Genomic DNA, 27,338 nt, shown 5'->3' on the forward strand with positions numbered 1-27,338 from the left:
CTGACTCAAATGACTGGCTCTGATGTGGCAAAGGGCCACCCACTTCAAAAACTCTGAAAGCATTTCCTCTGTCTCTGTGACAGGGAACCATGAACAGTTAGGGTGGCCATTATTCAAGCTGGTGAGCTCGGTCTGAATGCGTTGTTGATCTTGGAAAAAGCTAAGCAAGATTAGAAGTTGGCTGGGAGATAAAACCAGGATTTTCCAGGACTGTTGACAGAACAGGGAAGTGTAAAGTTATTCTGGAAGAAGGCAAAAACAAAACTCTTTTGTAACACTGCCGAGAACTCATGGACGGTCTCCAGCAGACAAGCTCAACAAGTTTATTCTAATATTACTTTTATATGGTTTTACTCCCTATAACCTGTTTTAACTAATTGCACAACACACAGAGGGGTCCTTTTACAGAGTGGTATCAAAGTACAACAAACACATGCCTTGTTTTTTAAAAAATCTCCAGAAATTCTTAAAGCATGACTCTCATGTTGGTGAGTTCGCTGGTTTTTCTGCAAAGGGCCAGGCTCCAGAGGTGCAATGACAGGGACCGAGATGTCAAGGAAATGGCCTACAGGGCAGGGGTGTCCTCAGGAAGGGGGGTCAAAAATGTCAAAATGGCAGCCACAACCATGTGGTCATGACCCCCCTAAGGAAGGGTTAGGGCTTTGATCTTGCGGTTACTGCTGCTATCTTGATTTCTTTTGACACCCTCCCTGCAGATCCCCTGATGCAGGGACTCCACCTCAGGATAAAGAGGTCTGCTTGAGAAATGTTTATGCACTGCCTCACCTCTGCACACTCCTTCTTTTTACAACTAAGATGGAGGCTCTCACAAATGGGTCTATTGTAGGGTTAATAGCCAATGGCTCTGTGTAAATGTCTAGTACAGTGTTTCTCAACCTTGGCAACTTTAAGATGTGTGGACTTCAACTCCCAGAATTCCCTAGCCAGCCTTCAATTCTGGGAGTTGAAGTCCACACATCTTAAAGTTGCCAAGGTTGAGAAACACTGGTCTAATAGCTCACACTCAAGAGCATGGGACAACCCTAATGAGTGACATTGCAAAACACGCACTTTTTCAGGTGCAAGGCACGGTTAGGCTGCAACTGGTATCCTGAAGGGCATGCAGGTGCCCTCTCCTAGTGCTCAGCCTGTCTTGACAGCCACCATGTCAGAACCGCCATCCCATTCAGATTGTCATGTTTCTGAACCAACTCCAGGCAAGCCTGCCTGGTCTTGCAAAATGCCTACAGGGGACATGAGAGGCGACCAAGAAGGGGGATGTTTCATAACATGAAAGTGCAGCCTTTTGGACTGCTCTCGATGCCACACCTCCTGCACAAGGGGCAACAGAGGTAACCCCTTTCTCAATGCTGGGAGAGTCATATTGGTCCAGGTCAGGCACAAAGAAACACACAAACAAAGTAGTTACTGTTTCCTCCACGAGGCAAGTGAAGTCACAGAGAACAGAACCTAAACATTTCCAAACAGGTTAGGTCAAAACAAAAAAGTGTGTCTCACTGCCTTAACATGTCCTTTCTATCCTCCGGGCAAAATCTGAGTTTGATTTGCCCCAGCTTCCCTATGCCCCAGTTGGTCAGAATATTTTTGCAAGCCTGACCAGTAGTTTCCACCATCACCAAGAGACATGGCCTTCAGGCAGGGGATGAGCCACTGGATAGTCCTCAGGTAGCCCACAAGGGAGACACGGGCAACTGGCTATTCCAAGGCTGCATTTAAAGACAAGAAGTGCCTCTCAAGTCATTTTCTGTTTTTTCCTGTGCCACAGCATGTTTGTGGATCCATCTTCCCCAACTCAGTGTCCTCCTCCAGATGGATGCACCCCCGCATCCCCAACCACCATTGCTATTAGTGGATTCTGGAAGTTGTAATCCAACACTGTTAGTAGGAGATTTCCAGTTGAGGAACACTAAACAGAAGAAGGAAGGAAGGAAGGAAGGAAGGAAGGAAGGAAGGAAGGAAGGAAGGAAGGAAGGAAGGAAGGAAGGAAGGAAGGAAGGAAGGAAGGAAGGAAGGAAGGAAGGAAGGAAGGAAGGAAGGAAGGAATCATCTACTTGTGGTGGCTTCATACCAGTATGCAATGAAAGTTCCATGCTGGATAGCATCAGCCATATTTGACAGGAAACCCTGACAGCTTCTTCTTCTCTCCCTCCCTCTTTCCTCAGGTTCACATTACTCCTTCATTCCAGCCCACTGCTGAAGGTGTGGGGCAAGAGGGAGCCAGGGAGCCCTTGGGCTTGTAGGCCCAAAGGCAGCTCCCCCACTATTTGCACATTGTTGAGGATACATGGCCTCTATTGGAGTCCATAAGTGACAGTAGCATAATAGTAAAAGATCACCTTCCCATGAAAGTCCAGGATCATTAGTCAGTAGTGTTGACCTCCTCTGACTAAATAAACTTGTACTGACCTGAAGAGGATTTGTCAATGCCCGTTGGCGAAACTATTGAATGAGGAAGGAGGGCTGGGGAGCATGTTTTAGGCAACTTGTTTTCTTTCTTGATCTCCCTACAGGAACTCAGGGTTGCTTACATCACACTCCATTCTCCAGCATCTCCCCCAACAGCAACCCTCTGAGATAGGAGAACCAGGTTAGACTGTTGTAGCCCAAAATCAGGAGTCTGGCCACTTCTCAGTTCTATCTATGTCTTTTAATAACATTTGCTAGAATGAAAAGATGCTACCAGACTTCTTCTGATGTTAAGCTAAGAAACTACCACTATGTTCCTACAGCAAACTGAACCACATTAGCTACAAGCTCATGATCTGCATTTGTACAAATGAAGGATGGTTAATATTAAGTTCAGTTAGAGAGCTGGTAATTTACCATGCTGATTGGTTAATTCAGTGCTAGATTAAACAGGCAAAAACAATAACAATACAACATGGGAGTATAAAAATAAATCCATCCCAGGCTCCCAAGTGTTGAATGGAATAAATAAAGGTTTGCAGCATCATTGAAGTCTTGACTGATACAGGATTTCTTAAAGGATTTTCTTGAACAATGTAAGAGGAGATACTGAAATGAAAATTTGGTGGCTAAACTGACTGGTATACTTTTTCCTGACCATCAGCAAGAAAAGCTGCAGTGTTTCTCAACCTTGGGAACTTTAAGATGTGTGGACTTCAACTCCCAGAATTCCCCAGCCATTATGGCTGGCTGGGGAATTCTGGGAGTTGAAGTCCACACAACGTAAATTTCCCAAAGTTGAGAAACACTGGTCTATAGCTACAGTATTTTACTAAAAAGCATTATGTGAAAGTTTTGTTTGACCAAACTCATGATGGGTGGTGGAGCTCAATAGCTATGAGCTCATTTGATGACGATTCATCGCAGATGAAAGATTGCAACTTGGAATTTAAGAGGCGTGAAGGGTGAAGAGCCTGAAGTAATGCATGAAAGAAAAGAAAAATAGATAAGAATAAGGGGGAGGAAGGACAGGTCTGAAAGAAATGTGATAAATAAATAAATGAAGTGGCCTGATCTTGTGGAGCAGACCTGATGAATACATGCAGGGAGATAAAGGTGTAGGTATGATTATGAATGAAAGGGCTAACATGTATGTCAGAAAGTATGAATTGCTATCTTCTAGGTTGCTATTGGTGTGTATGAAAGAAGCAACCATTGGCTGGTGAGAGTTGCAGCGGTGAATAGTGAACCACAGAAGAACTAGGCAACATTCTCAGTGAAGGTGATCCGGGGCAAAAAAAGTAGTCTATTAGATTGGGCCAAGACCCAAGAAAGAATGGGGACTGTCTGGGGAGCATCTGCTTAGAAAAAGGTCTGTTGGGTTTCAGGCACAGTGCGTAAGCCTAAATCTATTCATATGCACACATGGCCAAAGAATTGATATAAACCTAAAGGCATGCATGATTGATGTGCCTGCTTGTGATAAAAGAGTGGGTCAATGTGTGAAGGGTGATGAGAAGTTCCAAATGTGGGACCGACCATTTCAAGGGTGGATCCTGATGAAAAAAATGGGCTGGAAGGAAAGGAAAGGAGTGAAAGAAATAAGAGTGAAAGTAGAAGGACTACCGGAAGAGAAGCTCTTAGTCCGGAATGAAAAGTCTTAGAAGACTGATTGACCGCTCAACAGAATGCAGGGAAAGCAGGTATACGAAAAGAAGATGCAGAAGCTTCTTGGAACACAGCAAAAAAGATTACGTTGCAGAGTGGCCCAGAAGTCTGAAAAAGATGCTAGTTGGAATGACGAACTGGAAATGCAGCAATAAGAATGGCAGCTGCAGAAAAATGAGGCTAAGAGGAAGATGTTGTATAATATGGACCAGTGTTTCTCAATCTTGGCAACTTTAAGATGTGTGGACTTCAACTCCCAGAATCCTCCAGCCAGCATGCTGGCTGGGGGATTCTGGGAGTTGAAGTCCACACATCTTAAAGCTGTCAAGGTTGAAAAACATTGATATGGACTGAGGAAAGATGGCATATGCAAAGAATCTGGTTGCCAGGAAGAGTGAGAATTAAAAAGTAGGGAGAATACAGAATGATTCTGAGGGAAATTCTTCTGCTGGCTAAACCAGGAGACTCCAGCCGAGTGAACTGAGTTAAAAATAAAAGTGATGAAATGGTTTGGGATTGCATCCAAGGGAGGAAGTGCTGGAAGGGCTGTTCCAGAGATCTGTAGGAGAATGACGGGGATATTTTGAAGAGTGGGTCTGTAATGAATGCTGTAAATGTCAGCATCCAAGAAAAGATTGATGAAAAATCGTTTATAAATGCTGTGAGAGTGTTGAACAATGGTAAGGCTACAGATATGGATGGTATAATGGGAGAAATGTTAACATCTGGATGGGCTTTGCCTAAGGAGTGGCTGTGCTGCTGGTTTTGAGTGTGCAATGATTACGGCATCTTTGCTCATGATTGGAAGAATGCCAGCATGGCTGTTCCCTTCTACAAGGGAGAGTAGCAAGAGGGAACGCAGAAATTCCAGGGCGGTGAGTTTGCAGAGTATTCCTGGGAAGGTGTTTGACAGAACTTTGATGAAAAGGGTCCAAAAGGTGGGCATCAACAAAATTTGGGGAGTGCAATGTGTTTTTATGCCATGCCGGGGGTGAGGGGTGGGGACAAGGCTGATGCAGTGCATCACTGAAAAATGTACGAATGTGCGAAAGATTTGTTGTACATTTGTTGATTTAGAGATGAGGGAATAATAAAGTGAATAAGTCTGAATTATGGAAAGCTTCGCACAAATAGAAATTAAAGGCTGGCTGCCGAACGTGATAAGATATCATGGAAGTAAAGCACACATGAGAATAAATGGAATGCTTAACCAGTGGTTCCCCACTGAGCAAGGAATAAGACAAGGATATCTGATATTACTCTTGTTTAATGTATTTATAGATAAAGGTCAGAGGTACATTAGTTGGGAATGTGAATTGCATGTATGTTTCCATGCAGATGTCCCCGTGTTGTTGGCTGGGAATCTAAATGACCTGCAGAAAATGTTAGACTGATTGTGTGATATGACAAGGAGCAGGGATCTGAACATTAATGCATCAAAGACCAAGGTGACTGTGTTTCACAAGGAAAACGAAATGAATGATTGCAAGTGATATTTAAATGATGAAAAACTAGAAAAAGGGGATGAATTTGTGTATCTTGGCAGAATGTTTACAAAAGAGGAAAATAGGGCTGAAGAAATTTTATGACATGCAAATGCTGGTAGAAAAATAGTGGGTGGTATATTGTCTGTTGTGAAGAATGAATGTTTGTCAAAATAAGTGAAAATGGTTGTGTTTGAGAGTGTGCTTCTGCCCACTTGTTAGACAGAGCTGAGTTTGATATGCCAGGAGGAACTTTAAGGTCAGACGAATGCAACTGGAATAGGGTGCTTAAGAAGTCTGTGGGGTAAAAGCTGAGAAGAAAAGATCAAGAATGAATGAGTCCTGATGGAAAGTGCTTTGACTAGAAAAGTGAATGACCGGGACGAAAGAAACACAATGAGGTGGTTTGGAAGAATATGGAAGAAAAGTAAATGGGTCAAGAAGAAGAGGAAGACTGAAAAAGTTGTGGTGGAATTTTGCTGATGAGATTGTGAAAAAGAAGATGAGAAGAAGGTTTAAAAATAAATATAGTGGAGGAAGTGGTGAATGGGTCTGTTGGAAGCAAAAATGATTCAGGATTGAAAGGTTTTGAGCACAATAGTGAATTGTGTAAACTAATTTTAACCACATTTCCTTTTTTAACTTTAAACTTTCTTTAACCTCTCTTTCTTCCTCTTTTTCTACATTCAGACTAAAATTGTTCACCCTAAAAGGAAACAGTATGGTGGGTCCAAGTTCTACCAGGGATTTTTCTGTAGATATCATCATATTTGAAAGGAAATTTTGACTAAACAAAATTTCATTTGCTTATCAGGCATCTGCTCTGAAAGATGGGGACAGACGTTCTTTTAGTGGAACTTCCTAAGGAGAACCTGGATGTACTTGTGAAGGAGCAAATTTCTTGCAGGGTTTCGCCCAGATGACCTCCAATACCATTCAGCTCTGAGTGGACGGATCTCCAGCACACATACAGCTGTTGTTGTTTTCCCCAATGCATTGTCATGCCAAATATATTTGCATATGTATGTACAATACAGTGGTTCAAAGACCAGTTTGGACTGGGAAGACCCTGGTCCAAGTCTCTTCTCAGCTGTGGACGCTTGCTAGATGGCTCTGCCTAATCTGCACAAAATATATTTAATCTAGATACTGAACATTTTCTGGATTTGTTGAATACACTGAATCATAAATTGACCAAGCAGTCCGGATTTGCATAAACCACAAAAAATAACCAAAATTAAACCAAGAAAACTTAACAACAGTGTTAAGGCAGGGGGGATGTCTATACATGCACGCATACAAACAAATGGGGCAGAGCTTTGACCGATGCTGTGCCCACCATCTTACAGATGTTGACAGCCCCTGTAGGTGCCAAGCTGAGCATGCTAATCTGAACCTTCAGTTGATGTGCAAAAATATAAATGTAATGAATTCAGTGTAACTCATTAGTCTAAAACGGTGGCATTTCCTTTGCCAGAATATCTATTACAACCCAGTTTACAAATACGGTAAAACGATAACAGCAATTATACAAGAAATGTATTTATTTCGTTTTTTTAAAAAACTGGAAATACAGTACAAATGGTAAAAACTTTACATATTGTTCAGGAAACCCATAATTTACAAGAAGTTTGTATCACATTGGGAATATAAACATGTTTTTTTCTCTCTCTCTCTTACATAGTTTCAATGGAAGCGCTTTTTCAATTTTCTGCTGATTAATGTTGAAAGGAGAGGATTGGGCCCAAATGAGTTATTGCATGATATTACCAAGCTGGTTCTCTTCCAAGCTCCGTTGTACTGCCCCAAAGGCAGTAAGAGCAGACCTATGCAGAAGGCCTGGGCCAAAATTCAGCACTCCATTTCACCCTGCTGTACTCTGCTTAAGACAGCAACCCACCGGGGTGTGAATGACATGGTAACCATCTGAAGATCTTTTTATAAAGGCATTTTTAAACCAATGAAGAAAAACAGGTTAAAGCAAGAATTAAATTTTTAAAAAAATAAATTTAAAAATTAAAAAAGGCAGGTTTTTCAGAAGGTAAAAGCCTTATTTAATTGGGACAAAATGTATTGTGGCATTTGGAGTGCCTGGGAAGAGACCCCCTCCAGCCAACTTTTATTTTATTTTATTTTATTTTTTTATTTATATATCAAATTTGTCACCACTCATCTCATTGAAAAGCAACTCTTTTTGTATAGTGTTTTGCTTAAGGCCAACAATAGTAAAACAATAGCTTTTTCCTCTTGACTGGATTTTTCCTGCTTACCCATAATCTTGAATTCAGTCAATATTGTTGGAAGTTTCCCTTTCTTGCACCTTAAAAGTTGACCAAGTTAGGCCATAATCCTTGATTTTCACCCAAAATGTCTTGCAGAAAATCCAGCCCTATAAATGAATGGATCTGGCCTATCCAGCTGAGAATAGCAGCTGCAGTAGCTTTTTTCCCATCCCTCTCTCAAGTGGTGGCCCCAAATTTATTTACAAAGATGAATCCATACCCTTCAAACCCATCCCAGGCCAAAAGAAGAAGCAACAGAGAGGACCAAAGCAGAAAACCTGTTAGGACTTAGCGAAAGGGCAGCCTCAGGTAGCCCAAGTAGTCCACCTCGAGCCAGAACTATTGGACAGGTTGTCCCTCAGAGCAAGCCAAGTTAGATCCTAATCCCACAACAAGGTATTAGATATGCATATTCACAGGCCATTCCCTCCATGTGGTGACCTCCAGATCTGCTGGGACTGTAATTCCCATCCTTCCCAGCCAGCATGGTCAAAGAGAAACCTGGGAATTCTAGTTCCAAAACATCTGGAGGGAACTTGATGGGAGAAAGCTGCCTTAACAGAAGCATCAAGGGTAGACAAAGAAGTGAAGCGTGGAGAAGACTCCAAAAAGACTCAAAGGATATCCTGTTGTGTGAGCGCTTTGCTTTCTTCTTTGGTTCTTTCAGTCTTTTAATTTTATCATTTTTTTTTAATGTCCCAGGAACAACTGTGTTGCTCAGCAGCTTCAGACATTGTCCCTCTGCTTCACCTTGGACAGCCTGACGTTTTCCTCGTCACTGGTCTCGGGAGGTGGTTCATCATGGCACCCTATCATCAGTTGGTAGACCATAACACCTGCGATGGCACCAAGGAAAGGAGCAACGATGGGAATCCACCACCAGTGCCTACCAGTGCTGCAAGACACAAGCAGAAGAAAAGGTGAGATGAAATGCAGTTGGATTTGTCTCCTCTCTTCCCATCACCACGTCTGACTTACTGTATTTCTCTTCATACTTTTCAAGACCATAGTGGCTTGGCTTTCCTCTTTTGCTTTGCTTTAAACTGCCTTATCCTTCTCTTTTCACTGCATTGTAAAAGTAAAACTGACTTTTAGGATCCCGGGCTATCAGCTTACGGATGGGACCCAGCAAAACTATAGCCTCCACATAATCCTCAGATTCATTGGGCGATCCTTAAGAATGGCATTGTTCATCAATTACCACACCCCATCTCACCCACTGTGCCTTCTGGAAATTTCCTGTGGCACTGAACATGGTTTCTCAAGATCTTTTGAGCCTCAGCTCTTCAGAGGAGTCTCCCGGTTGAACCCTTTCAGGGGCTTCTGCTTTACCACGGCTGTGTCTTTCTTCTCAGGAAGCACACTCTGATTAGTGATTCACTCAACAGGGCTCTCTTCAGCAAGATGGTATGTATTCTTTTACTTCTCAAAGAGAAGCCTAAATATATACCCTGTGCATCATGGCAAGAAGATGCCTTGGATGTGGACCTTATAAGCCACCAGAAGCTGAGCTCAGTTCCAAGACAAATTACTTGCTGCAAACTTAACCAACAGCAAATACAAGGATGGTCCCTTGACTTGCGTCTGAACCCTCTCTAAGGAAGGTTCACCACATGCAAAAGCCACTTACGTGAAAACTTCGGTACCCCAGCCAGCAATGGCTGTGAAGAGACGGGGCCCTAAGTCTCGGGCTGGGTTGACAGCGTAACCAGAATTGAACCCCATGGATGTTCCAATAACCAAGATGACGAAGCCAACAGTAAATGCTTCCAACCCTCTTGGGACAGGGTTGTTGTAAGGATCCACAATGGCCAGAACACAAACCAGCAATGCTGCAGTGCCAATGAACTGAGAAGAAAAAGGGTAGAAAGAAGGCGATTACAATTTGTGTTTCTCAAAGAAATACCCTTTTGAGATGAGCTCACCTCCTGATAGTTTCTTGACAGTGACACAGAAGTAGTTTGCCATTCCCTTCTTTGGGGTGTTTTTTGACTTCCCAGTCTATCCTGCAGCCCTGGAATTTCCAGGTGGTCTCCCCTCCAAATGCTAATGAGGCCTAACTGAGTTTAGCTTCTCAGTACAGGGAACTATCTGCTGAGATATGGAAAAATAAGCCATTACCTTTTTTCTGGTATGGATTTTCAATTTCCCAGTCTACAGTCCTGGAATTTCCTGGTGCTATCCCATCCAAAAACTAACATTTCTCCAGTGCCACCTCCCCAATCCAATTCTGGTTGGCCATTCATTTTAATGGCCAACCAGATGAGTGAATGAGAACTTTTTAAAGTTCTCATTCACTCATCTGGTTGGCCATTAAAACAAATGGCTAGTTTGCAATGGCTTATGCCAGGCTTCTGAGCTTTGATTGACAGAGTGTGTGACATCAAGTGATTGTTGACTCTAAGTGACCACGCAGTTAGACCTTTCCCAGGACGATCTGTCCCCAACCATGGCCATCCCTCCATCTTGGTGCTGCCTTCTCAAGAGAGTGAGACTTTGCATAATGGGCCCCAAATATGATCATTTGTGCCTTACCTGGTCAAAAAATCCATTCACAGAATTCAGATGCTCAGATGGGTAGGTAGCAAAGATGCCAGCAGTCCCATTGGGGCCCAATACGAAGAGTTGGTTGTCACCAAAAGCCCAGATGGCATCTAAAAAAAGGGATCAAAACAGACAATTGAATGAAACTACCCAGAATTCCTTCCCAGTCACCCAAAGAGGAAGCTTCATCTTAATCTGAGGGAGGAGGAGGAGGAGCATTAAAGCCGTGCCCCTTTGTTACATGTATCACATGTGAAACACAGGTAAAAATGAGGCAGGTCTTTGATCATGCCATTGCAGCTCCCATCTTGATTTTTTGGACCACCCCAACAGACACCCCTCAGCAAGGGAATATCCATGAAGATAATACAGCATTTTTACTGTTCCCATCACAGTAAGGAGCTTTGAGTGTTGCCCTGGTAAACAAAGAGTCTTCAAAAGCACTTTAGTTCTTTGATGTCCATCATAATCAGCCTATTTTAAAGTTAATAGCTCCATGAGACTTGATGCCAACAGGTTAGATGGAGCACAATACAATATAAATTAAACATTTCCCTACCTACCACAGTTAAGATGGAATTGCGCAAAAAGAAATGCTCTTGTTTGTTTGTTTGAGTTTAGCTAATCTGGAAGTCATGTTGGGACCTGATGCCCAAACTCAGTGGGTCCGAGAAGCTCATTGGGTCCGAAAAGGGCTAAAACCAGAGGGATTAATTCCGCATTATTGCAGACAAGTTGTGGAATGCTAGCTCTCCATTTCTATGGGGAGATGTGCCTAGTTGAGCACATCTCAACCAGGTACATCTCCCCATAAAAATGGAGAGCTAGCATTCCACCCCCTCTTCTGATGGTGATATGAATTACCTAGATAGTTTTCAGGAACTTGGAGGCAAAGGAACTCATTACCATGCCAAGAGGTAGAGACGTGATTAGCTTCGCTGTTAAGACACCGAGGCCCAAACTCTGGAACCATATTATTATTTGTCAACTGGCATATTATGGTCTGACAATCTTGTAGAGATATTCTGTAGATGGGGCCACTTTGTCGAGACCTTTATAATTGCTGTAATCTCTTTAGAGTTGGATTAGGTAACTCTCTTATTAAGTTATAATGGGCTGATCACAAAACCTATGAAACTACTGAGTGCTTAATGAGCGTCCTTTTATCTGTTTTCCATCGCCAGCACATTCAGACCGTGCCCTCCCTTTATTATGTACTTTTCAAGTGCTGTTGAGCACATTCCAAGTTGATGCATTACCCATTTAATATTAGTGAGTAGAGACATTTCCTGCTATCAAGATCTCAAATTATACTGTCTGTCTGTCTGTCTGTCTGTCTGTCTGTCTGTCTATCCATCCTATGTTCCCACCTTCTCTCCAGGAGCTCAGAAGGTCTTGTGTGGAAGTCTCCCTCCACTTTATCCCTACAACAGCAACCCTGTCAGGTTGAGACAGGTAGAGAAAGAGCAACTGGCCCAAAGTCATCCAATGAATTTCCATAGCTGAGGATGGATTAAACCTAGATCTCCCAGTTCCTTTCCAACACCTTAACCATTATCCACATTGGCTATCTAATGAAGATCTAGTCACATAAACTTCTAATACCAGCCAGTATTAAAACATGCCTGGTAAATGTTTCAAAAGGTGAGTTCACACACAATGCAAAGCCCTCATGTGATTTGTGTAGATTCAGTTTAGGGTATCATTTGAACCCAGCAAGATAGCTTATTCAGCACACAGGGGCTTAAAATCATGGCTTAGCATGATGTGTGAATCAACTGTTGTCCTGGAATATCCAAGGAATTCTACCGTAAGAACCTACAGAGATCTGCAGGATCAGATCAGCCTTCTGCTTCTATAGTGGTCAATCTCTGAAGCTCTTATGATTATGAGTAGCAGTCATTCTCTCCGCAAATCCCCAACTCTGTTAAAAGGATTTGGGGGACAAACTATAGATCACTGATGATGTATGACTTTGCATAACAGAAAGTCACAGACTAAAATTTCTGATACTTGGGGTGAAGGACCACTTTTGGGTGGAAGAGTTGGGGATAAAATGTGAGTTGCAATGCCAAAGTGACTTGTGCTCTGATAGCCAAAAGACAATATAGACAAGAATGAGCCTACATCACTTCCCCAAAATAACCTGGCACAGGGCCTTGGACAGAATCCATGTTAATTTCAACTTCCTTATTCCTTTAATGTACATTAAGTCACTCTTTGTTAAATGCCCTGGGAGCAGTTGGAGAGAAAGTGGTCAATTCCCACTAAGCTCAGTGGCAATGATAACATTTGCCCAGAAAAGAATCCAAGGTTGTTGCCCATGGACTGCAAGGTCTCTGATCTCGTACAATGTGTCCCTTTACTTCCCAAGTCCCTTGGAGAAAAGGAGGTTGGGGCCACATGGATGAAGATGTAAGCTGAAAGAGACACCCAAGCCATGAGGCCAAGGAAGAAAGAGGTGCTTTAATTTACTCACCAAAGTATAAGCCGTACACGATGCCTGCCCCTAGAAAAGCCCCAAGGGTCTGGGCTAGGGCATAAATCGGAAGCTTGATCCAGGGTTCCCGGGCCATAAAGCACATAGCAAAGGTGACGGCAGGGTTCAAATGACCACCTATAAAATATCCCATGGTTAGACATATGTCAGAAGCTAAAGTATACAGAGATCTTATTGGATGGACTTATCTGTGAGTTGAAAGCAGGAGGCTGGTGGGCCTCCAAGCCTCACAATTACAGCCCCAGGATGACTCTTAACTGTCCAGGTTTGCGGGAAGTTTGGAATATAAATTTAGGTAAATGAATGGAAGAAAGGGACTGGCAGAATTTATGGAAACCAGTGGGATACCTCTTGGCCACCATACAGGTTTAATCTATATATCTAGTAATTAATCAATAAATGTGGGAGGGGATGTAAAAAGAAGAGTACATTTCTTCTTATGGGGTGGACCTGTGAAAAGCATGCATCATTCTGGCCAAAATCTTCTGGGAAGTAAGGTCTATAATTAAAGAAAAAGTAGAATTTGTTCTTGAGTTGGGCTTATTACATATATTTGAGGGAGAGGACCCTATGTTGATTAATAACAAACATATTATATTCTTACTTTTAGCTGCCTAAACTAGAATAAGTCAAACTTTTGGACGATTGAGCAATTGAAAAATGGAATTCAAAGGTAGGGTCTATAGCAATGGTTGAAAAATCATGGACAAAATTTGAATTTTAAATGCACAGTGGGCTGAATCACAATTTTGTTGAATCCAGAATGAGCCTACGCTATATAGTAATAAGGTGTAACAATGTTATGGTAACGAAATATTACAAATGTTATGAGCTTGTAACATTACTGGAGTAATACATAAATACACACAAAAAAAATTATCCAGGTTTGCAGGATGCTAAGAGTTGGGGTCCACCAGCCCATCCATCCTCCTCTAACCCCAAAGCCCCTTCACCAAGTCCCAATACATGAAAAGCCCATTTCAGCTATGGGGTTATTAACTAAAGGAGAAATCTACATTTCTTAGTGACTATCCCCACAGCCCTTTGCCAATTCCCTGGAAAATTAGCCTCATTTCATATGATAATGGTGGCAAGGATCAAAGTCTTGAAAGAAGGACAGGTCTGAGCCAGACAAATGCCAAAACTAGAGCTGGTCTAAATTGGACTACCTCAATCTTGCCTCCTTTGGGCAACCCTAGAAGAATTTTCTTAAGCAGAATAATTAGTCGTGGATGTGTTCCCCTCCCTCTGTCTGCACTGCCTCTTGATTAAATTTGCTTTGATGAAGGCGGCCCTGTCTCATTAAACTTAAGGAGAAAGCCCTCCTTCCTCCCTTCCTTTTTAGCAGGTTTGCATCAGAAGCCCACAAGGAATTCTCCATGGCTCAGCCTCAAGTTAATTATCTGCAGGGCATCCTCCGGGGGCAGATGATGAAACCTGGATGATGGCATCATTACACGAAGGTTACAACTGATGTCCTCAGGGCGGACGCTGGGACACAAGGATGTCATCCCAGCCTTTACGCAACCGCACCATTGCACATGTGCTTTGGTCTCAGGGTGCTTTGCAGTGAATCCTGCTGCTCACCAACCTCAAGACAGAGTCTGAATTCACCCATCCAAGCCCAACAGGTGACCAGGAATGGCATTCACCAACACCCTGAACCGGATTAGTGAATTAACCCATTGTCTGGACCAGTGTTTCTCAACCTGAGAGGGGAGGGGAGGGGAGGGGAGGGGAGGGGAGGAGAGGAGAGGAGAGGAGAGGAGAGGAGAGGAGAGGAGAGGAGAGGAGAGGAGAGAAGAGAAGAGAAGAGAAGAGAAGAGAAGAGAAGAGAAGAGAAGAGAAGAGAAGAGAAGAGAAGAGAAGAGAAGAGAAGAGAAGAGAAGAGAAGAGAAGAGAAGAGAAGAGAGGTTTTTTGCTAGGCTGTTGGTGACCCCTGAAGAGTCCCAATCCACCACTGAGAAGCATTAAACCATAAACTAACAAAAGCACTGGAGCTGTGCCCCACCCTAAACCCCTCTGCCCCAAAACAAGCCACAATTAACATTAAGCAATCTTATGCTGTACCAAAGCAGCCACTGATTCTTAAGCCAACCTGGTTAAAGAGTCTGAAAGTCCAGTCCAAGAACATCCCCGGGGGTCAAAAAAAGTCAAGATGGCAGTTGTGATGACCATCTTTTCTTAAAGAAACCTCCCCCCATCCAGCCCCTGCTCTCTAGAATATTGGCCTGATCGGTCAGAGTAGACCTTTACGGTCCATCTTGGATGACTTCCTTCCAACAACCAACGGTCCCAGGGCTATGGCAATGTCCTCACTGGTTCACCATGAGGCACCCAGCGGCCATGTTCAGCCTGTCTGGGGGAGGCCTGGATGGACGTTTAAATTTGGCAGAGGCTGAACCTCCCTGTATCCCATCCTTTCATGAGAAAAACAAGAAAGAAAATCAAACAACTATTTTTTTATAAGTTGCTGGAAGGGAGGGGAAGCATATGCCAATCACTACCTTAAGCACATCTGTAGAATGGACCTAATCTGATATTTATGTATCGAATCATAACATATAAAGGTTGGGAGGGACCTTGGAGATCACCTAGCCAACCCCTGCCCAGGGCAGGAACATTGTTTATTGCTTATTATCCATGTCAGCCTTTATTTTTTATTTTTTTTTAATCCTGCCTTTCTTATTATTATAAATGACTCAAGGTGGCGAACATACCTAACACTCCTTCCTCCTCCTATTTTCCCCACAACAACAACCCTGTGAGGTGAGTTGGGCTGAGAGAGAGGGACTGGCCCAAAGTCACCCAGCCGGCTTTCATGCCTAAGGCAGGAGGAGAACTCACCGTCTCCTGCTTTCCAGCCTGGGGCCTTCACCACTAGACCAAAGTGACTCTCAATTTCATCTGGGATTATTATTATTTTTTTTTTTGTCATAATCCAACCAGAAAATTCAGAGATCAGTTACAACATCCTTTGTCAACGCAATACTCTTCAGATCGGCCAAGATGACCACTCCCAACTCACCCACCCATACATTCAGGGATTATGCAATCCAGCAAGCTCCCACCCTTCTAGCCTTCCAGAAGGCTTTCGAACGGTGGCTTTTCCCCGGGGCGTTGGGATGAGATGAGGCTGGAGCCCAGTGAAACTGAACGTGGATGTATGGAGGCGAGCTGTTCTAGAGCCCTGCTCTGAATTGTTTCTTTGGATGCTGTTTTTTATTGTCTCTTTTCTTTATTGCTGTGGTCGTGAGCTGCCCAGGGTCACGGGACATAAGCTGGGCGTCTCTTACTTAAATAAAGTCCCTGTACCTGAGATTTGTCCAGCAATCAGAATTCCAAGCGTCACGGCAAAACCAAACGCCAGGTTGACCGTCAGGAAACGTCCATGGCTCCCTCTGCTGAGCACGATCTGGGCCACGGACCCACAACCGAACATCTGAAAAGGACAAAGAATCTTGGTGAAGTCCAGTTGATACGAGTCTGGCAGCAAGAAAGGCCAACAGCCAATTTCACTCTGCGGATCCCACCAATTCCTTTTCATTTCTTCCAAACCTTCATACATTCAAAGACAGTTTAAAGATAAACCACCCCGAAGGACGCTCCCTCACCAAAGCTAGCAGTGGACAGCATTGATGGGCTGGAAACCAGCGACGTCACTAACCCTTTTCACCCAGCGGAGTTTTCAAAATATTAAAACTCATACAGTTTGGGTTGAGTGTCTTCTACATGTCATTTGAACAATTCTAAAAAGGCCAAAACCGCCTAAACAAGTCTTCAGCACAGTGCAACAGTCAAATATGCTGCAGATTGGAAGAAAAGCCATCTCGTAGTAAAGAATTTTTTTAGATTCCTCATTCACGTGTATGTCCCCACCCACCAGATAAGGATCAGAAAAGGAGATGGTTGTTTTCACAAATAAAAGTAGGAGTATTCAGGAGCCAACTTAGTAGAATTCAAATTGTGCAGATCTTCTTAAGATGAATCACCTCATTTACAAAAGTCTCTTCTGCCCTACCAAATAACACATTGATCATACATCCAACGTTTTCAAGCCAGATCATTTTGCTACTAACTCTCCGAATCATCTTGGCACCACAACCGACTTTAGCTAACATAACTGAGCATCAAAGAACATAATTGTCTCAGGTTTGTGTTGCGAAACGTGCCATGTAGGTCCCTAATTGAAAAACACTGCAATAGAGTTGCATTTCTTCCTAAATCAGGGGATTGTGCATTTCTTGCTGAGGAATATTATTACGTGGTGCAATCACCTGATATTTATTTTAAGGCAAGTAATGTATGTAGCATTACGGAGAGTTTCTAAGTAACCAACAGAAAAGGTTCTCCATTTTTCCTCAGGTTCTTATGCAATCAAGTCCTGTTTGCTTTCAGATTAGTTTTCTTCCTCCTCCTTCCACTGACAAGGTGATTAATTTTCACTTCACAGCAGAGGATAAAAAAGGGTCCTGAATAGTTGTTTGTCCTTGAACTTTAAACAAATACGGTCTCTGAATCAATGCCCGGCACACAGACCATTCTTTGCAGTTTTATGTCAGACAACCCTATTATCATTCCAAGTAAGAACTTTCTTGTACGGGGACGGACATGATAAGATTTCTAGTGGGCACCCTTCTGTAAGCTTGGCTGAGTTACAACTTTACTACAACAATGCAGTCGGGCTTGACCCAAAACTGCCAAGCAAGTTGAGTTATTCCAAGCGCCTGTCACATTTTGGGCTGTCAAAAAACAATGGCTTTCATCTGAGAAAAGATGTAGGCGGCAAGGAAGAGGGATGGACGCAACGGTGGAGCAATAAAACAACCGTGGGTCCAAACTGACACCCGGAACAGGGCTGGCATGGAAATATTCCTTGGCCCATAGCAACTCATTCTTCCCCGCCCTTCTCTGCTTTCACCCCTGATTGCCTGCTTTGAAAAGTGCACATCCATGCAAAATGCTGGGAGGAATCTAAGTCCCACGTCCCAAATGCCACCAAAGCAGGTACGTTTTGCACAGTACGTGGGAGGACAGCACCATCCCCCCCGCCTTTTTCTGTGCCATCTTGACCAACCTCTCTGGAAAACATTTCAGGATCTTTTGGCCATCTTACAGATGCTAAAGAATGATTGGGACAGGCAAAGTTGGAAGGAAGTTAGCTGGAAAAAAGATTTCTCCTGAATCTCTCGGTAAGTCACAGGCAGAAAGAGAAAGGAAAGAAGTGAACATGGGAGAAAGCAGATTTGGGAAAGGAAGGGAAAATTAGGAACTGAAAAACAGAAAAAAAGCCATTTTTCCCCCCTTTCTTAGTCTGTGCAGTGCAGGAGCGGCGAAAGATAGAAGATAGATAGAAGATAGAAAAGCGCCAGGTGCCTCAACAAATGAAGTGGATTTTAAGTGTATTTGCAAAAACAAAAAAAAATTATAGCACTTTATTGGCTTCAGTTTAGGGTTCCCTACAGCCATGAGACTGCACTGTGGATTATGGGACTTACACCCGCCACCACTAGAGGGCACCAGGTTGGAGAAGTCTGATTCTTCTGCCTCCCGCCACTCACACGCCCCAACCTTGGACTGAGGCTAACATGGAGCCGTTCATTTCTACCCCAAGGAAAATAGATCTATTTAGTCTAGTCCCCCAGAATAGGCTGCTAAGATTTCTTTGAAAAAAAAAAATCTGGGCAAGGGCAATACACATTTTCAAGCCACTCAGGTGAAGCGTTTCCCCACTTCAGAGCAACTGGCATGAAGAACAAACCCAGGTCAATATTTCTTGTTTGTTTGTTCTTAAAAAAAAATCAGTGTTTTCCTCTTGAACCCTCATTGCATTTGAGGCACATCTTATGTGGAGGCAGCTTTGATTTTGCAAAACAATCGTCTATCTTTTCCTGAGCATTTGATGCCCGAGAGGAAAAAAAAAAAAGATACAATTTCCGCTGGGTTTTGAAGGAACGGCCAGTCCTGCTTAATTCTAAGCAGCCTGGCTGGGCATAAAGAGCTGAGAGTTCCCACCCCTCCATCTCCCCCAACAGAAGCCTGCTTTGATGCTTTTTTGCAGAATATTCCCTTTTTTCCTTCTTCCGTCTAGCCGCTACCACAAAAGACGGTCTGGACATTGCAGCCAAAAGGCAAAAAGAGGCAAGGATTAAGAATCTTCCGTTCAATCGCTTCCAGACAGAACCTTTCCTGCCCCTGGATTGCAAGCCGAAATCTTGGCGTAGGAACAAAGGGGAGCATCTTAAAAGGGGTCAAAAAGCAAAATCAAAAGAGACAAAAATCACCAGACGAGGAAGAAAAGGATACACGGTGAGTTGCACTTCATTAGTTGCACTAGCAAAAACAGCAGCCAAAATGTGCAGGGAGGAGGAATCGCAACCTGTTGAAATCCTGAGGAGGGGACCAAGCAGAGGTGCCTACTCAATTCATGCCCTACACTGGAGTAATGATGCAGCCAATAACCATAGTTGTTTTCTCTGAAACACAATGCAAAGGACCTGAGATCGGGTCTCTGAGGAGATTAAGGCAGGCTTCCAGATGTGCCGGGATTGGAACGTCCAACCAGAGGGGCAAGCACCCCACACCTGGATCATGCTGGGTTGAATGGCTGATTACAGCATAGGAGATCTCCATTGCAATGGTGTACCATAAATGATGGGAAAAGGTCTCATCTCAAACGAAGCACCTCTGCTACTCTTCTGCCCACAATCATAACTACTGAAGATAAAACTCAAGTCGAGTTCAATTCCTGGCCACATCCATGTGGCCTTCCTGGCAAGTAGACCCAAGTGGCTTGACATTGTCTTCTTCCAAAACAGGGGTGTCTGCAGGGGGTGGTCAAAAGAGTGAAGATGATGGCCATGACGGTGTGATTGAAGCTCTGGCCTTTTCATCTTGTCTTTTTTTGACCATGCCCTGCAGACACCCCATCCCTATTCCAAAAAGTTTTGCTTCTAAACTTCACTGGGTAGTCCACAGCCTTGAAGTTTCCTGGAAGTCTGCTATGGAAGTCCTAATCAGCTCAACCTCCCTTGCCTTTTTAAGGTGGGCTAAGTTTGGAGGGCTACCTGCAGCCTCTTGAGGCTACCCTTCGGTGAAAGATAATCATTGAGATAATCCCACATCTTCAAAGAGACATCTCGTTTGACCTTCTAGCTTTTCACATCAAGGGACCAACCCTCAATATAGGTATAATGTACGTAAAATAGTTCTAGAAAAGGAAGACTCTGGGTCGCGATCCCAGCAGACAGCCTCCAGGGCTTTAGCCCAACCCGATCCGGATTCTCCAGCCCGCCCTCCGCACATCAAGGCCAGCCAGTTGTTGCTCAGTAGCCACCCAAAGGAAGCAAGATCACGATCAGGGCTTGCTGGGCCAAGTGATAAAGCCACCCTCGGTCCCACCCTTGTCCTGATTCAGATTGCACTCATCCTGGCAACGCCTTCCTTTGAAATAATAACCACAATAAGAGACAAGGAAGGTGGGGGGGGGCATCCATCTGCACGAACCCCATGAGGCTTGCTTTGCTTGCCACACAACATTAAATCATCTTCTTTCCATCTCCCCTTCCAACAGCTGCCCCACCCCGCCTAGGGGGTGCAGTGGGGAGCCGGCAAAGCACCTGCAAGGCACTGTTTGTGTTCCCTGCCTTTGGGATAGATAATGTTGAAACCCAGCTGGTTCCTGCCAAAATTAATCTTTCTCTATTGTAACTCTACCGAATTCATTAAAGCTGTTAATTGGCTTCATCTCCCCTGTTCAGAAAGGATGGTTGGGGAGAGGGGAGCCCTTTTAAGTCAAACGTAAGGGTCCCCCCAGAAAATCTGCTTTCTTTCAAGCTTTCAAGAGTTTCTTTTGTTCTCATTGAGATGTGATAGGGATCTTCCCTTGTGCAGCTTCATTAATTAAAGTTGGCACTGTTGAAATATTTCTAGAGACAGGAGAATTGCTCCAGGCATGTAGGGTTTGACAAGGAAAGCAGGTTCTCACTCGGGTTTCATGTTCCTATGTTTTCCAACACAACACGGTACACACACAGGCAGACGCGCTCAGGAAGAAGTCTGCCATTTGGTCTCTCCCAAATAAATGCAGTGAGGACCTGAGGCCTTATTATACAAAGGTATTGTGCAAGCTTACAGGAAAGTAAGTCCTAATGGATTTGGCACAGCTCGCTTCTGAGTCTACTCAGAAGCAATGTTAGACTGCAGTCCTTTTTTTAACTTAAAAAGGTAAACTCTCTTTCAAGTCAAGTATGTCCATGTGGTTTTCTTAGCAGCCATTTTGAAGGGCTGAGATGCTTTTCAGCTTCCCAGTCTAGCCCTGAGCTTTCCTGGTTGTCTCCTATCCAACTACTAACCAGGGCCATCCCGGCTGAGCTTTTCAAAAAGAGCTAAGGTTCCTTGAGTCCATTAATTGATCACTGACGATGCTCTTCTGGACGAGAGAGCAACAGGAGAACGCCTCTTTTTAATATTTTTAAGCATACGTTTCATTAACAAAAATATGTTCTGCCCAACTAATTGCAAAATCTTTTCAGCTGAATAATGTTTTTATTTATTTATTCAGTCAACCAGTTGATTAAAATTGCAACCCTAATCTTCTCCCAATTCATTAACTCTTTTAAAGCCTTCTCTGGCTTAAGCCACCATTGTTGCTGTTGACTGAAACGTTCAAGACATTTTGATATCTCTGCTGATTCTCCTCTACTTTGGCACTTTTAATAAACTATTCTCCCTGTCCTTCCTTGCTGCAAATTACACTTCTTGTTCTTTTATGCATAGATTCTTTCTTTCTTTCTTTCTTTCTTTCTTTCTTTCTTTCTTTCTTTCTTTCTTTCTTTCTTTCTTTCTTTCTTTCTCTCACCACAACTTAGAGGTTGTTCTTTTAGACCAGTGGTTCTCAATCTCAGCAACTTTAAGATGTATGGACTTCAACTCCCAGAATTCCCCAGCCAGCATGGCTGGCTGGGGAATTCTGGGAGTTGAAATCCAAACATCTTAAAGTTGCTAAGATTGAGAACCACTGTTTTAGACTCTTCTCCAAGAGTATCTCCTGTTCTTTCTTTTTTTCTGCTATTCAGACCTGGACAAACATAGCCTCTTCTCTCTTTCCATGCTTACTTTAAAAACATCTCTTTATCCTTTCTTCTTTTTCTTCCCTCAACTGTCTCCTTGCAGCCCAACATCCCCATCGAGTATCAAACTCTAAAGGACCTATCTCGTTTAACTCTCTTACTCCCCAGGTTCTCCTGCACGTTCTCCAATCTTCTTAAAAACATGAAAAGGTAAGTTTGCCGAGAGTATAATGAATGGATGCCTTAGCATCAAGAATCTGCACAGGCCCATAAAGACCACAGAACTGAACTAGCCCAAGACCCAAAGGAGCGCAAACAGCATTTGGTGCCCCATGCAGGAGTAAGGAGGAGGCGCTGAGGGCTGCACGAAGAACGTCCAGGGAGACGTCAGGAGTGACTAAGACACTTTGCTGCAACGCACGGACTAGCCCTGTTACCCTTTAGGAATTTAGCCCTGGGGTAGATAGGAGATAATTTTATTACTACTGTTGCTGGGCAAATATTACTTTGTTTGTCAGATTGCCAGTTAATTATCCAGGGAGAACTCAGCTCAGGACAACTACGGTAACAACAAGATCAGTGTGATCTAATGGCAGAAGCATGTATAGTAACGGCTGGGAATCTCTCACCAGGTTTCGAATGAGAGATTCATCGGAGCTTGGTGACAACTCTTCCAGCACATGGGAAGATAGCTTAAACCTCCAGAGCTGTCTCTCACCAACCCCCCCACCCCACCCCACCCCACCCCACCCCAAAATCTATGATTCAGCTTCTGAAGTTTCCCATTGGCAGCCCCTTGCATTGCTGAAATGATTCAAAATCAACCTGTCAAATCTGGAGATCCAGAGATTTGATCTGAAGATTCAGCGATTTGGTTGAATCGTTTTTTGAATCAAAGCATCACCCAGTTCTGCGCACACCTTTAGGCTTGCAGAAGCACACGCTTACTGAAAGGAAACGGCCAGATGTGGGTTTGCCATCGATTCTACTAAAAGAAAAGCAGGTTCTGCTGCAAAAACAAGCTGCTGGTCGTTCCTAAATATGACCACTTGGCAATTCTGAAACGTCATATTTCTGCTTGCAGCCCTAAATGGGATTCAGATGATACTTCCACACTGCCCATTGTGCTTCAGCTCCATTAATTTCCAGGAATGGCTATCCCCATTGGGCAGGGTGGGGCGGGGGGAGAAGCAATGCTTTACGGAGGTGTATCTGTGCACGCTGGCTTGGCTGGGACAGCTGGGCAAAGTCAGTGCAGAGAGGGTTAATCCCTCTGCTACAGTATTTCCTCGTTGCAATACTTTCTCGCCTTTTGCAAACATCTCAGCAGCTCCTTGAATAGGAGAGGAGACACCCCTTCCCCACATTCTTATCCATGTGAGCTACGGAGCTGACTGGAGAACAGAGGGAAAAGAGGCAAACACTGGGAAAAAGGACTCAAACCATTCTTGTGTGCAAACATCATTGACCTCACTCAAAGGCTGTTCCCAGAACAGGTTGGTTTTTTTTAAACATAGAATCACCCTTCCCTCATCACCAAATTATACGGTGGGGGGAACAAGACCCTATAATGTTCTCACCGATTCTAATGTCCTTTGCTACAGAAAGAGGGGTTGAGTTTGGCCCACAGAGTAGGCTCAAAACTTGGCTGACAAGTTTGCAGACATCGTATTCTGTGAATTGAGCCAACAGGATTAATTCAGCAAACTATAGTTAACCACGAAGAGATGTCACATGAACCCTGCCATGGAAGAGCTGCATGATATGTGTGACTTAGTAGAGGACAATAGTCATTTGTTGGGCCACAGCTGAGCTACTGCCAAATGGAAGTAGCATCGGGCACCTGTTCAGCCACAGCGTCCGTAAGGGAATTGGGATAAGATAAATAGGGAAGAAGTAGTACAAAATCTTGCAGATCTACCAACCAAAGACAAAGCAGCTTTCATGGAGGGCCCCATCTTCCCCTTGGCTGGTTCCCTCTTTTTATTTTAAGAACCATCGCGTTCATGATTTTATGGTCTGCTGTTTTATGATAATAGGGCTGCATTTTTATTGCAGCCTGATTTTCTTCTCTCTCTCTCTCTTCTCTATATAGCAGTGTTTCTCAACCTTGGCAACTTTGAGATGAGTGGGCTGGCTGGGGAATTCTGGGAGTTGAAGTCCACTCATCTTAAAGTTGCTAAAGTTGAGAAGCACTGAGTTAAGGGGACCACTGAATTCTCCAAGTAGCCAAGCATTCCAGTAGAGCTTCAACAGGAGATTATGTCCTGGGTGAAATCAGCGCATGAATGCACAGGTGTGGCCAACATGTTTCAATCTTCTGTCTCCCGTGCCAAAATGCCACGGGCAGAACCCTAAAAGGACTATTTGCTGATGGCCATGGATTCCTGTACAAGATGCTTGGATTTGGGGTCCGCTAAACAGATGCTTTGCTGCTGTGCTGTGAACCATTTAAATCAGCCTGGTGCTCATTCCAGGCCAACCTTTGCCACCAATTACAAGACAGGGTGATTTTAAACGTTCTGGTTGAATGGAGGAATGTGAATCACCTCTCCCGGTGATGGTATTGACCTTTTTCCTAAATCAGCGTCCCACTCCCTATCTGTCCATGTCCACAACGAAAATCCAGCCATGCCAATTCCGTGTGGTGCCCAAGCTGGGCCCCTTAGAGGCACCCCATCCTTCATTACCATCAAAATCAGCTGGAAGCCTGAATAGTTTACCCTCTTCAAAGATAGTTTCAGAATTAAAACCCTCTCCGTTCCAAGCCTGATTGAAGTTTTCTTTGCCAATTCTGGTAGTCCGGTTTTTCCCTTTTTCATGAAATGTAAAAGATGCCAGGGGACATTTTCCCCATGTTTCACTAAGGCTGACCCGTACATTTTGGAAAAAGGAGGAAACACACGCATGGACCATGAGGAATTTAGGTCTGGGCTCAAACTGCAGGTGAGTTTACTGGGAACTTGGGTGAGGCCCTTGGGGCTGTTCCACCCATTCTACAAGCTTCTGCTCAGAGGGAGCTGGTGGCCAGTCCTGAAACCCCCATGAAGGCAACCGGCACGCTTTCAAACAGGGAGCACTTTCTCCTTTAAAGAGTCCTGTGCCGTTCAAACATCTGGCAGTAGTTCTTCATCTATGAAATGGGACTGGATCTATAAAATTTATCCAGGACAAGATTGTTGATATAAATCATTGCAATGTTGCTCTACATATTATCTATACAGAGCATTCCCCATCTGAATTCTGGAAGAGGTTGGAGGGGCACTTTCAAGAAATTCAAGCTTTTCGGGACCAAATGTACAAACTTTCCAATTATGCAGAGCGCTTCAACACCATTTACTTGAGCGCTGTTCCAAATAGCCAGTTTGAGAAAGCCTTTTTAATTCTTCCTACCATCCTGGGCATAGTTAGGAAGGAAATGTTACCTTTGCCAGCGCTTTCATTTCAGCAGCCGAGAATTTCCTGCCAGCTTTTCAGGAACTGGTTCCATTCACACAACAGGGTGAGCCTGGCCCCTAAGTAAGCCCATTTCCGAGGCCCCTAGGTTGGGTCCTACCTTCCCCCAAAATCAACCAAAAGGCTGGATGTAAACCAACCGACATTAACATTAACATTAACCAAGGTTCTTGCCTTGTGCAAACAGAGCCAACAGATCTTGCTGGAGCCCGGTGTGCAAACCCAGCCTTGGGGTGGGCTGCAGAAAATACAAAATCATCCAGTGAATTATTCTACCCCATGGTATTCCTGCCATGCTCCGGCAGGGCACTTAATTGTGCCAGAGAGTAAAAGCCTTCCTCCTCCTCTTCCTCCCCACTGGGTCCCCCGTCCACGTACGTACCACCAAGATCAGCGTGCCCAGGCATTCAGCCAGAGCCTGCTGGAGGAGCTTATTCCTGATCCTCAGCCTCTGTCCAAGGACCGTCAGCACTTCTCTCTGCCTCCCCATGGCACCGGGAGCTCACAAGGCGGGTGTGGTGGGTGGCGAGAAGATGCCTCTGTCTGAACCCGGCAGCCGCAGCTCTCTGGGGCTCATGCCAGAATCCAGACTTGCCCCAGCTTATAAGCAGGTAGAGGGACCCTAGATCCGCCCTTGGATCCTTCTCCGCCCCTCTTCAAGTGCAACTTGCCGTGGCCGTGGCTGCTGCGCACACCCTCACCCCGACACACCCACTTGACAGCATTAGACTGAGTGTGTGGTTTTCTTCGTTCCTTTCCTTCTCTTCTTCTCCTCAGCAGAGTTACTCCCACACGCCCTGAAGACACTGCCCAGTTCAAGCAGGGGGTTTGGGCTGGGGCCAAATTTGATTCCACTCCTCCCTAGACTGCTAGAAGGGGCATGGAGCCAGGAAAAAGATGCTCCATGCCAGGGGAAAGAGCCCCTTGGCTTTCCTCTTTTTCCCAGGAGAAACGTCCCAGCGTGCCTGGAGGAGCATCAGCCCCCACCGTCCCGTCGCTCCAGGCACCGCCTTCTGCTCCCTGAGGATCAAAGCACAGGGCTGTTAGGTTGGCTGATCTGATGTGAAGATCGAGACCAGGAAGAGATTTCTTGGCCAGGAGGAGAAACAAACCCCCCACCAATGTTTTCTATGGGTTATGACCCGAGTCTCTTTGGAAATCATTCCCTTGAGTGTGCACAGACTGCCTTTGCCGGGTTTTAGGGGAGATGGTGTGGGGCTTGGGCTTGCAAAGAGGCTCTGAGTGGTCAAGAGATGGAACAGCTCTGCAAGCAGAGCAAGAGTGGATCTGGAGGAGTTTTTGGGGGAGGGGGGGCAGAAGAGTTTTAAAAGGTGGAACAGACATCTCCACAAGATGTGGGGAACAATCTCTCTGCAAGACTTGAGGCACCTGTGTTCACTCTCACCCTCCCCCCCCCTCAAACCTCAGGGTGTAAAAGAAGATTTGCTTGGAAGTCATAGATGGGCCTCAGTCCACACCTCATTCATACCTCCATAAACCAGTTTACAAGCCACAATGCCTGAGTTCACCCATAGCACAAAGTCATCAGTTCTGATTTACAAACTATGATGGCTGAGTTCTTCCGTACCACAGAGCCATTGACCATGGTTTACAAACTATGACAGCTGAGTTCACAATAACACAAAGCCCTTCACAGGGCACTGAATGCAACCCAACCGCACAATGGTTGGCCTGTGTGTGGAACCACCCACCCTCTTGACCCCGGGCTTTAGCCCTCCGCTGACTCCCTGGTGTCTCTGACTCTACAGAATGGGGCAAACCTACCTGATGCCCTCTTGACATTGCACAACTAAAACTCCCAGCAGTCCCAAACCCAAAATATGGTGGGTTGTGAAGGATGCTGGGAGTTGTAGTCCAGTCACCTTGATTCCTGGCGGTCTTGAGG

At 44.4% G+C, this 27,338-nt stretch overlaps 1 protein-coding gene and 1 long non-coding RNA gene across 2 annotated transcripts; one reads left to right on the forward strand and one right to left on the reverse strand.

The window, feature by feature from the left end:
• Nucleotides 1–4,668: 4,668 nt before the first annotated feature.
• Nucleotides 4,669–12,874, forward strand: LOC148214339 (uncharacterized). Its single transcript, XR_015798267.1, has 3 exons — nt 4,669–4,775; nt 8,564–8,781; nt 11,787–12,874. It is a non-coding gene; the product is annotated as an uncharacterized LOC148214339 (long non-coding RNA).
• LOC103050832 (aquaporin-3) lies at nt 7,106–26,071 on the reverse strand. Its single transcript, XM_007441701.4, has 6 exons — nt 25,815–26,071; nt 16,221–16,347; nt 12,885–13,022; nt 10,397–10,515; nt 9,492–9,709; nt 7,106–8,756 (listed from the first exon to the last, which is right to left on the reverse strand). Exons 1-6 carry the CDS (start codon nt 25,920–25,922, stop codon nt 8,588–8,590), a joined length of 879 nt encoding a protein of 292 aa, XP_007441763.2. The 5' UTR covers nt 25,923–26,071; the 3' UTR covers nt 7,106–8,587.
• Between the last annotated feature and the right edge of the window lie 1,267 nt (nt 26,072–27,338).

This window comes from Python bivittatus, unplaced genomic scaffold (genome assembly GCF_059951505.1).
Source record: "Python bivittatus isolate LINGU-HERP-01145 unplaced genomic scaffold, Pbiv_v1 ctg000570_np1212, whole genome shotgun sequence".
Classification (NCBI taxonomy): Eukaryota; Metazoa; Chordata; class Lepidosauria; order Squamata; family Pythonidae; genus Python; species Python bivittatus.

Bases quoted from the DNA above. Each gene is read 5' to 3' on its own strand.
- LOC103050832 (XM_007441701.4), bottom strand. From the start codon at position 25,922: ATGGGGAGGCAGAGAGAAGTGCTGACGGTCCTTGGACAGAGGCTGAGG. The intron at 16,348-25,814 runs GTACGTACGTGG...TGTCCTTTTCAG, and splicing joins TGGGCACGCTGATCTTGGTG to ATGTTCGGTTGTGGGTCCGT. The intron at 9,710-10,396 runs GTAAGGCACAAA...TTTTCTTCTCAG, and splicing joins TGAATGGATTTTTTGACCAG to TTCATTGGCACTGCAGCATT.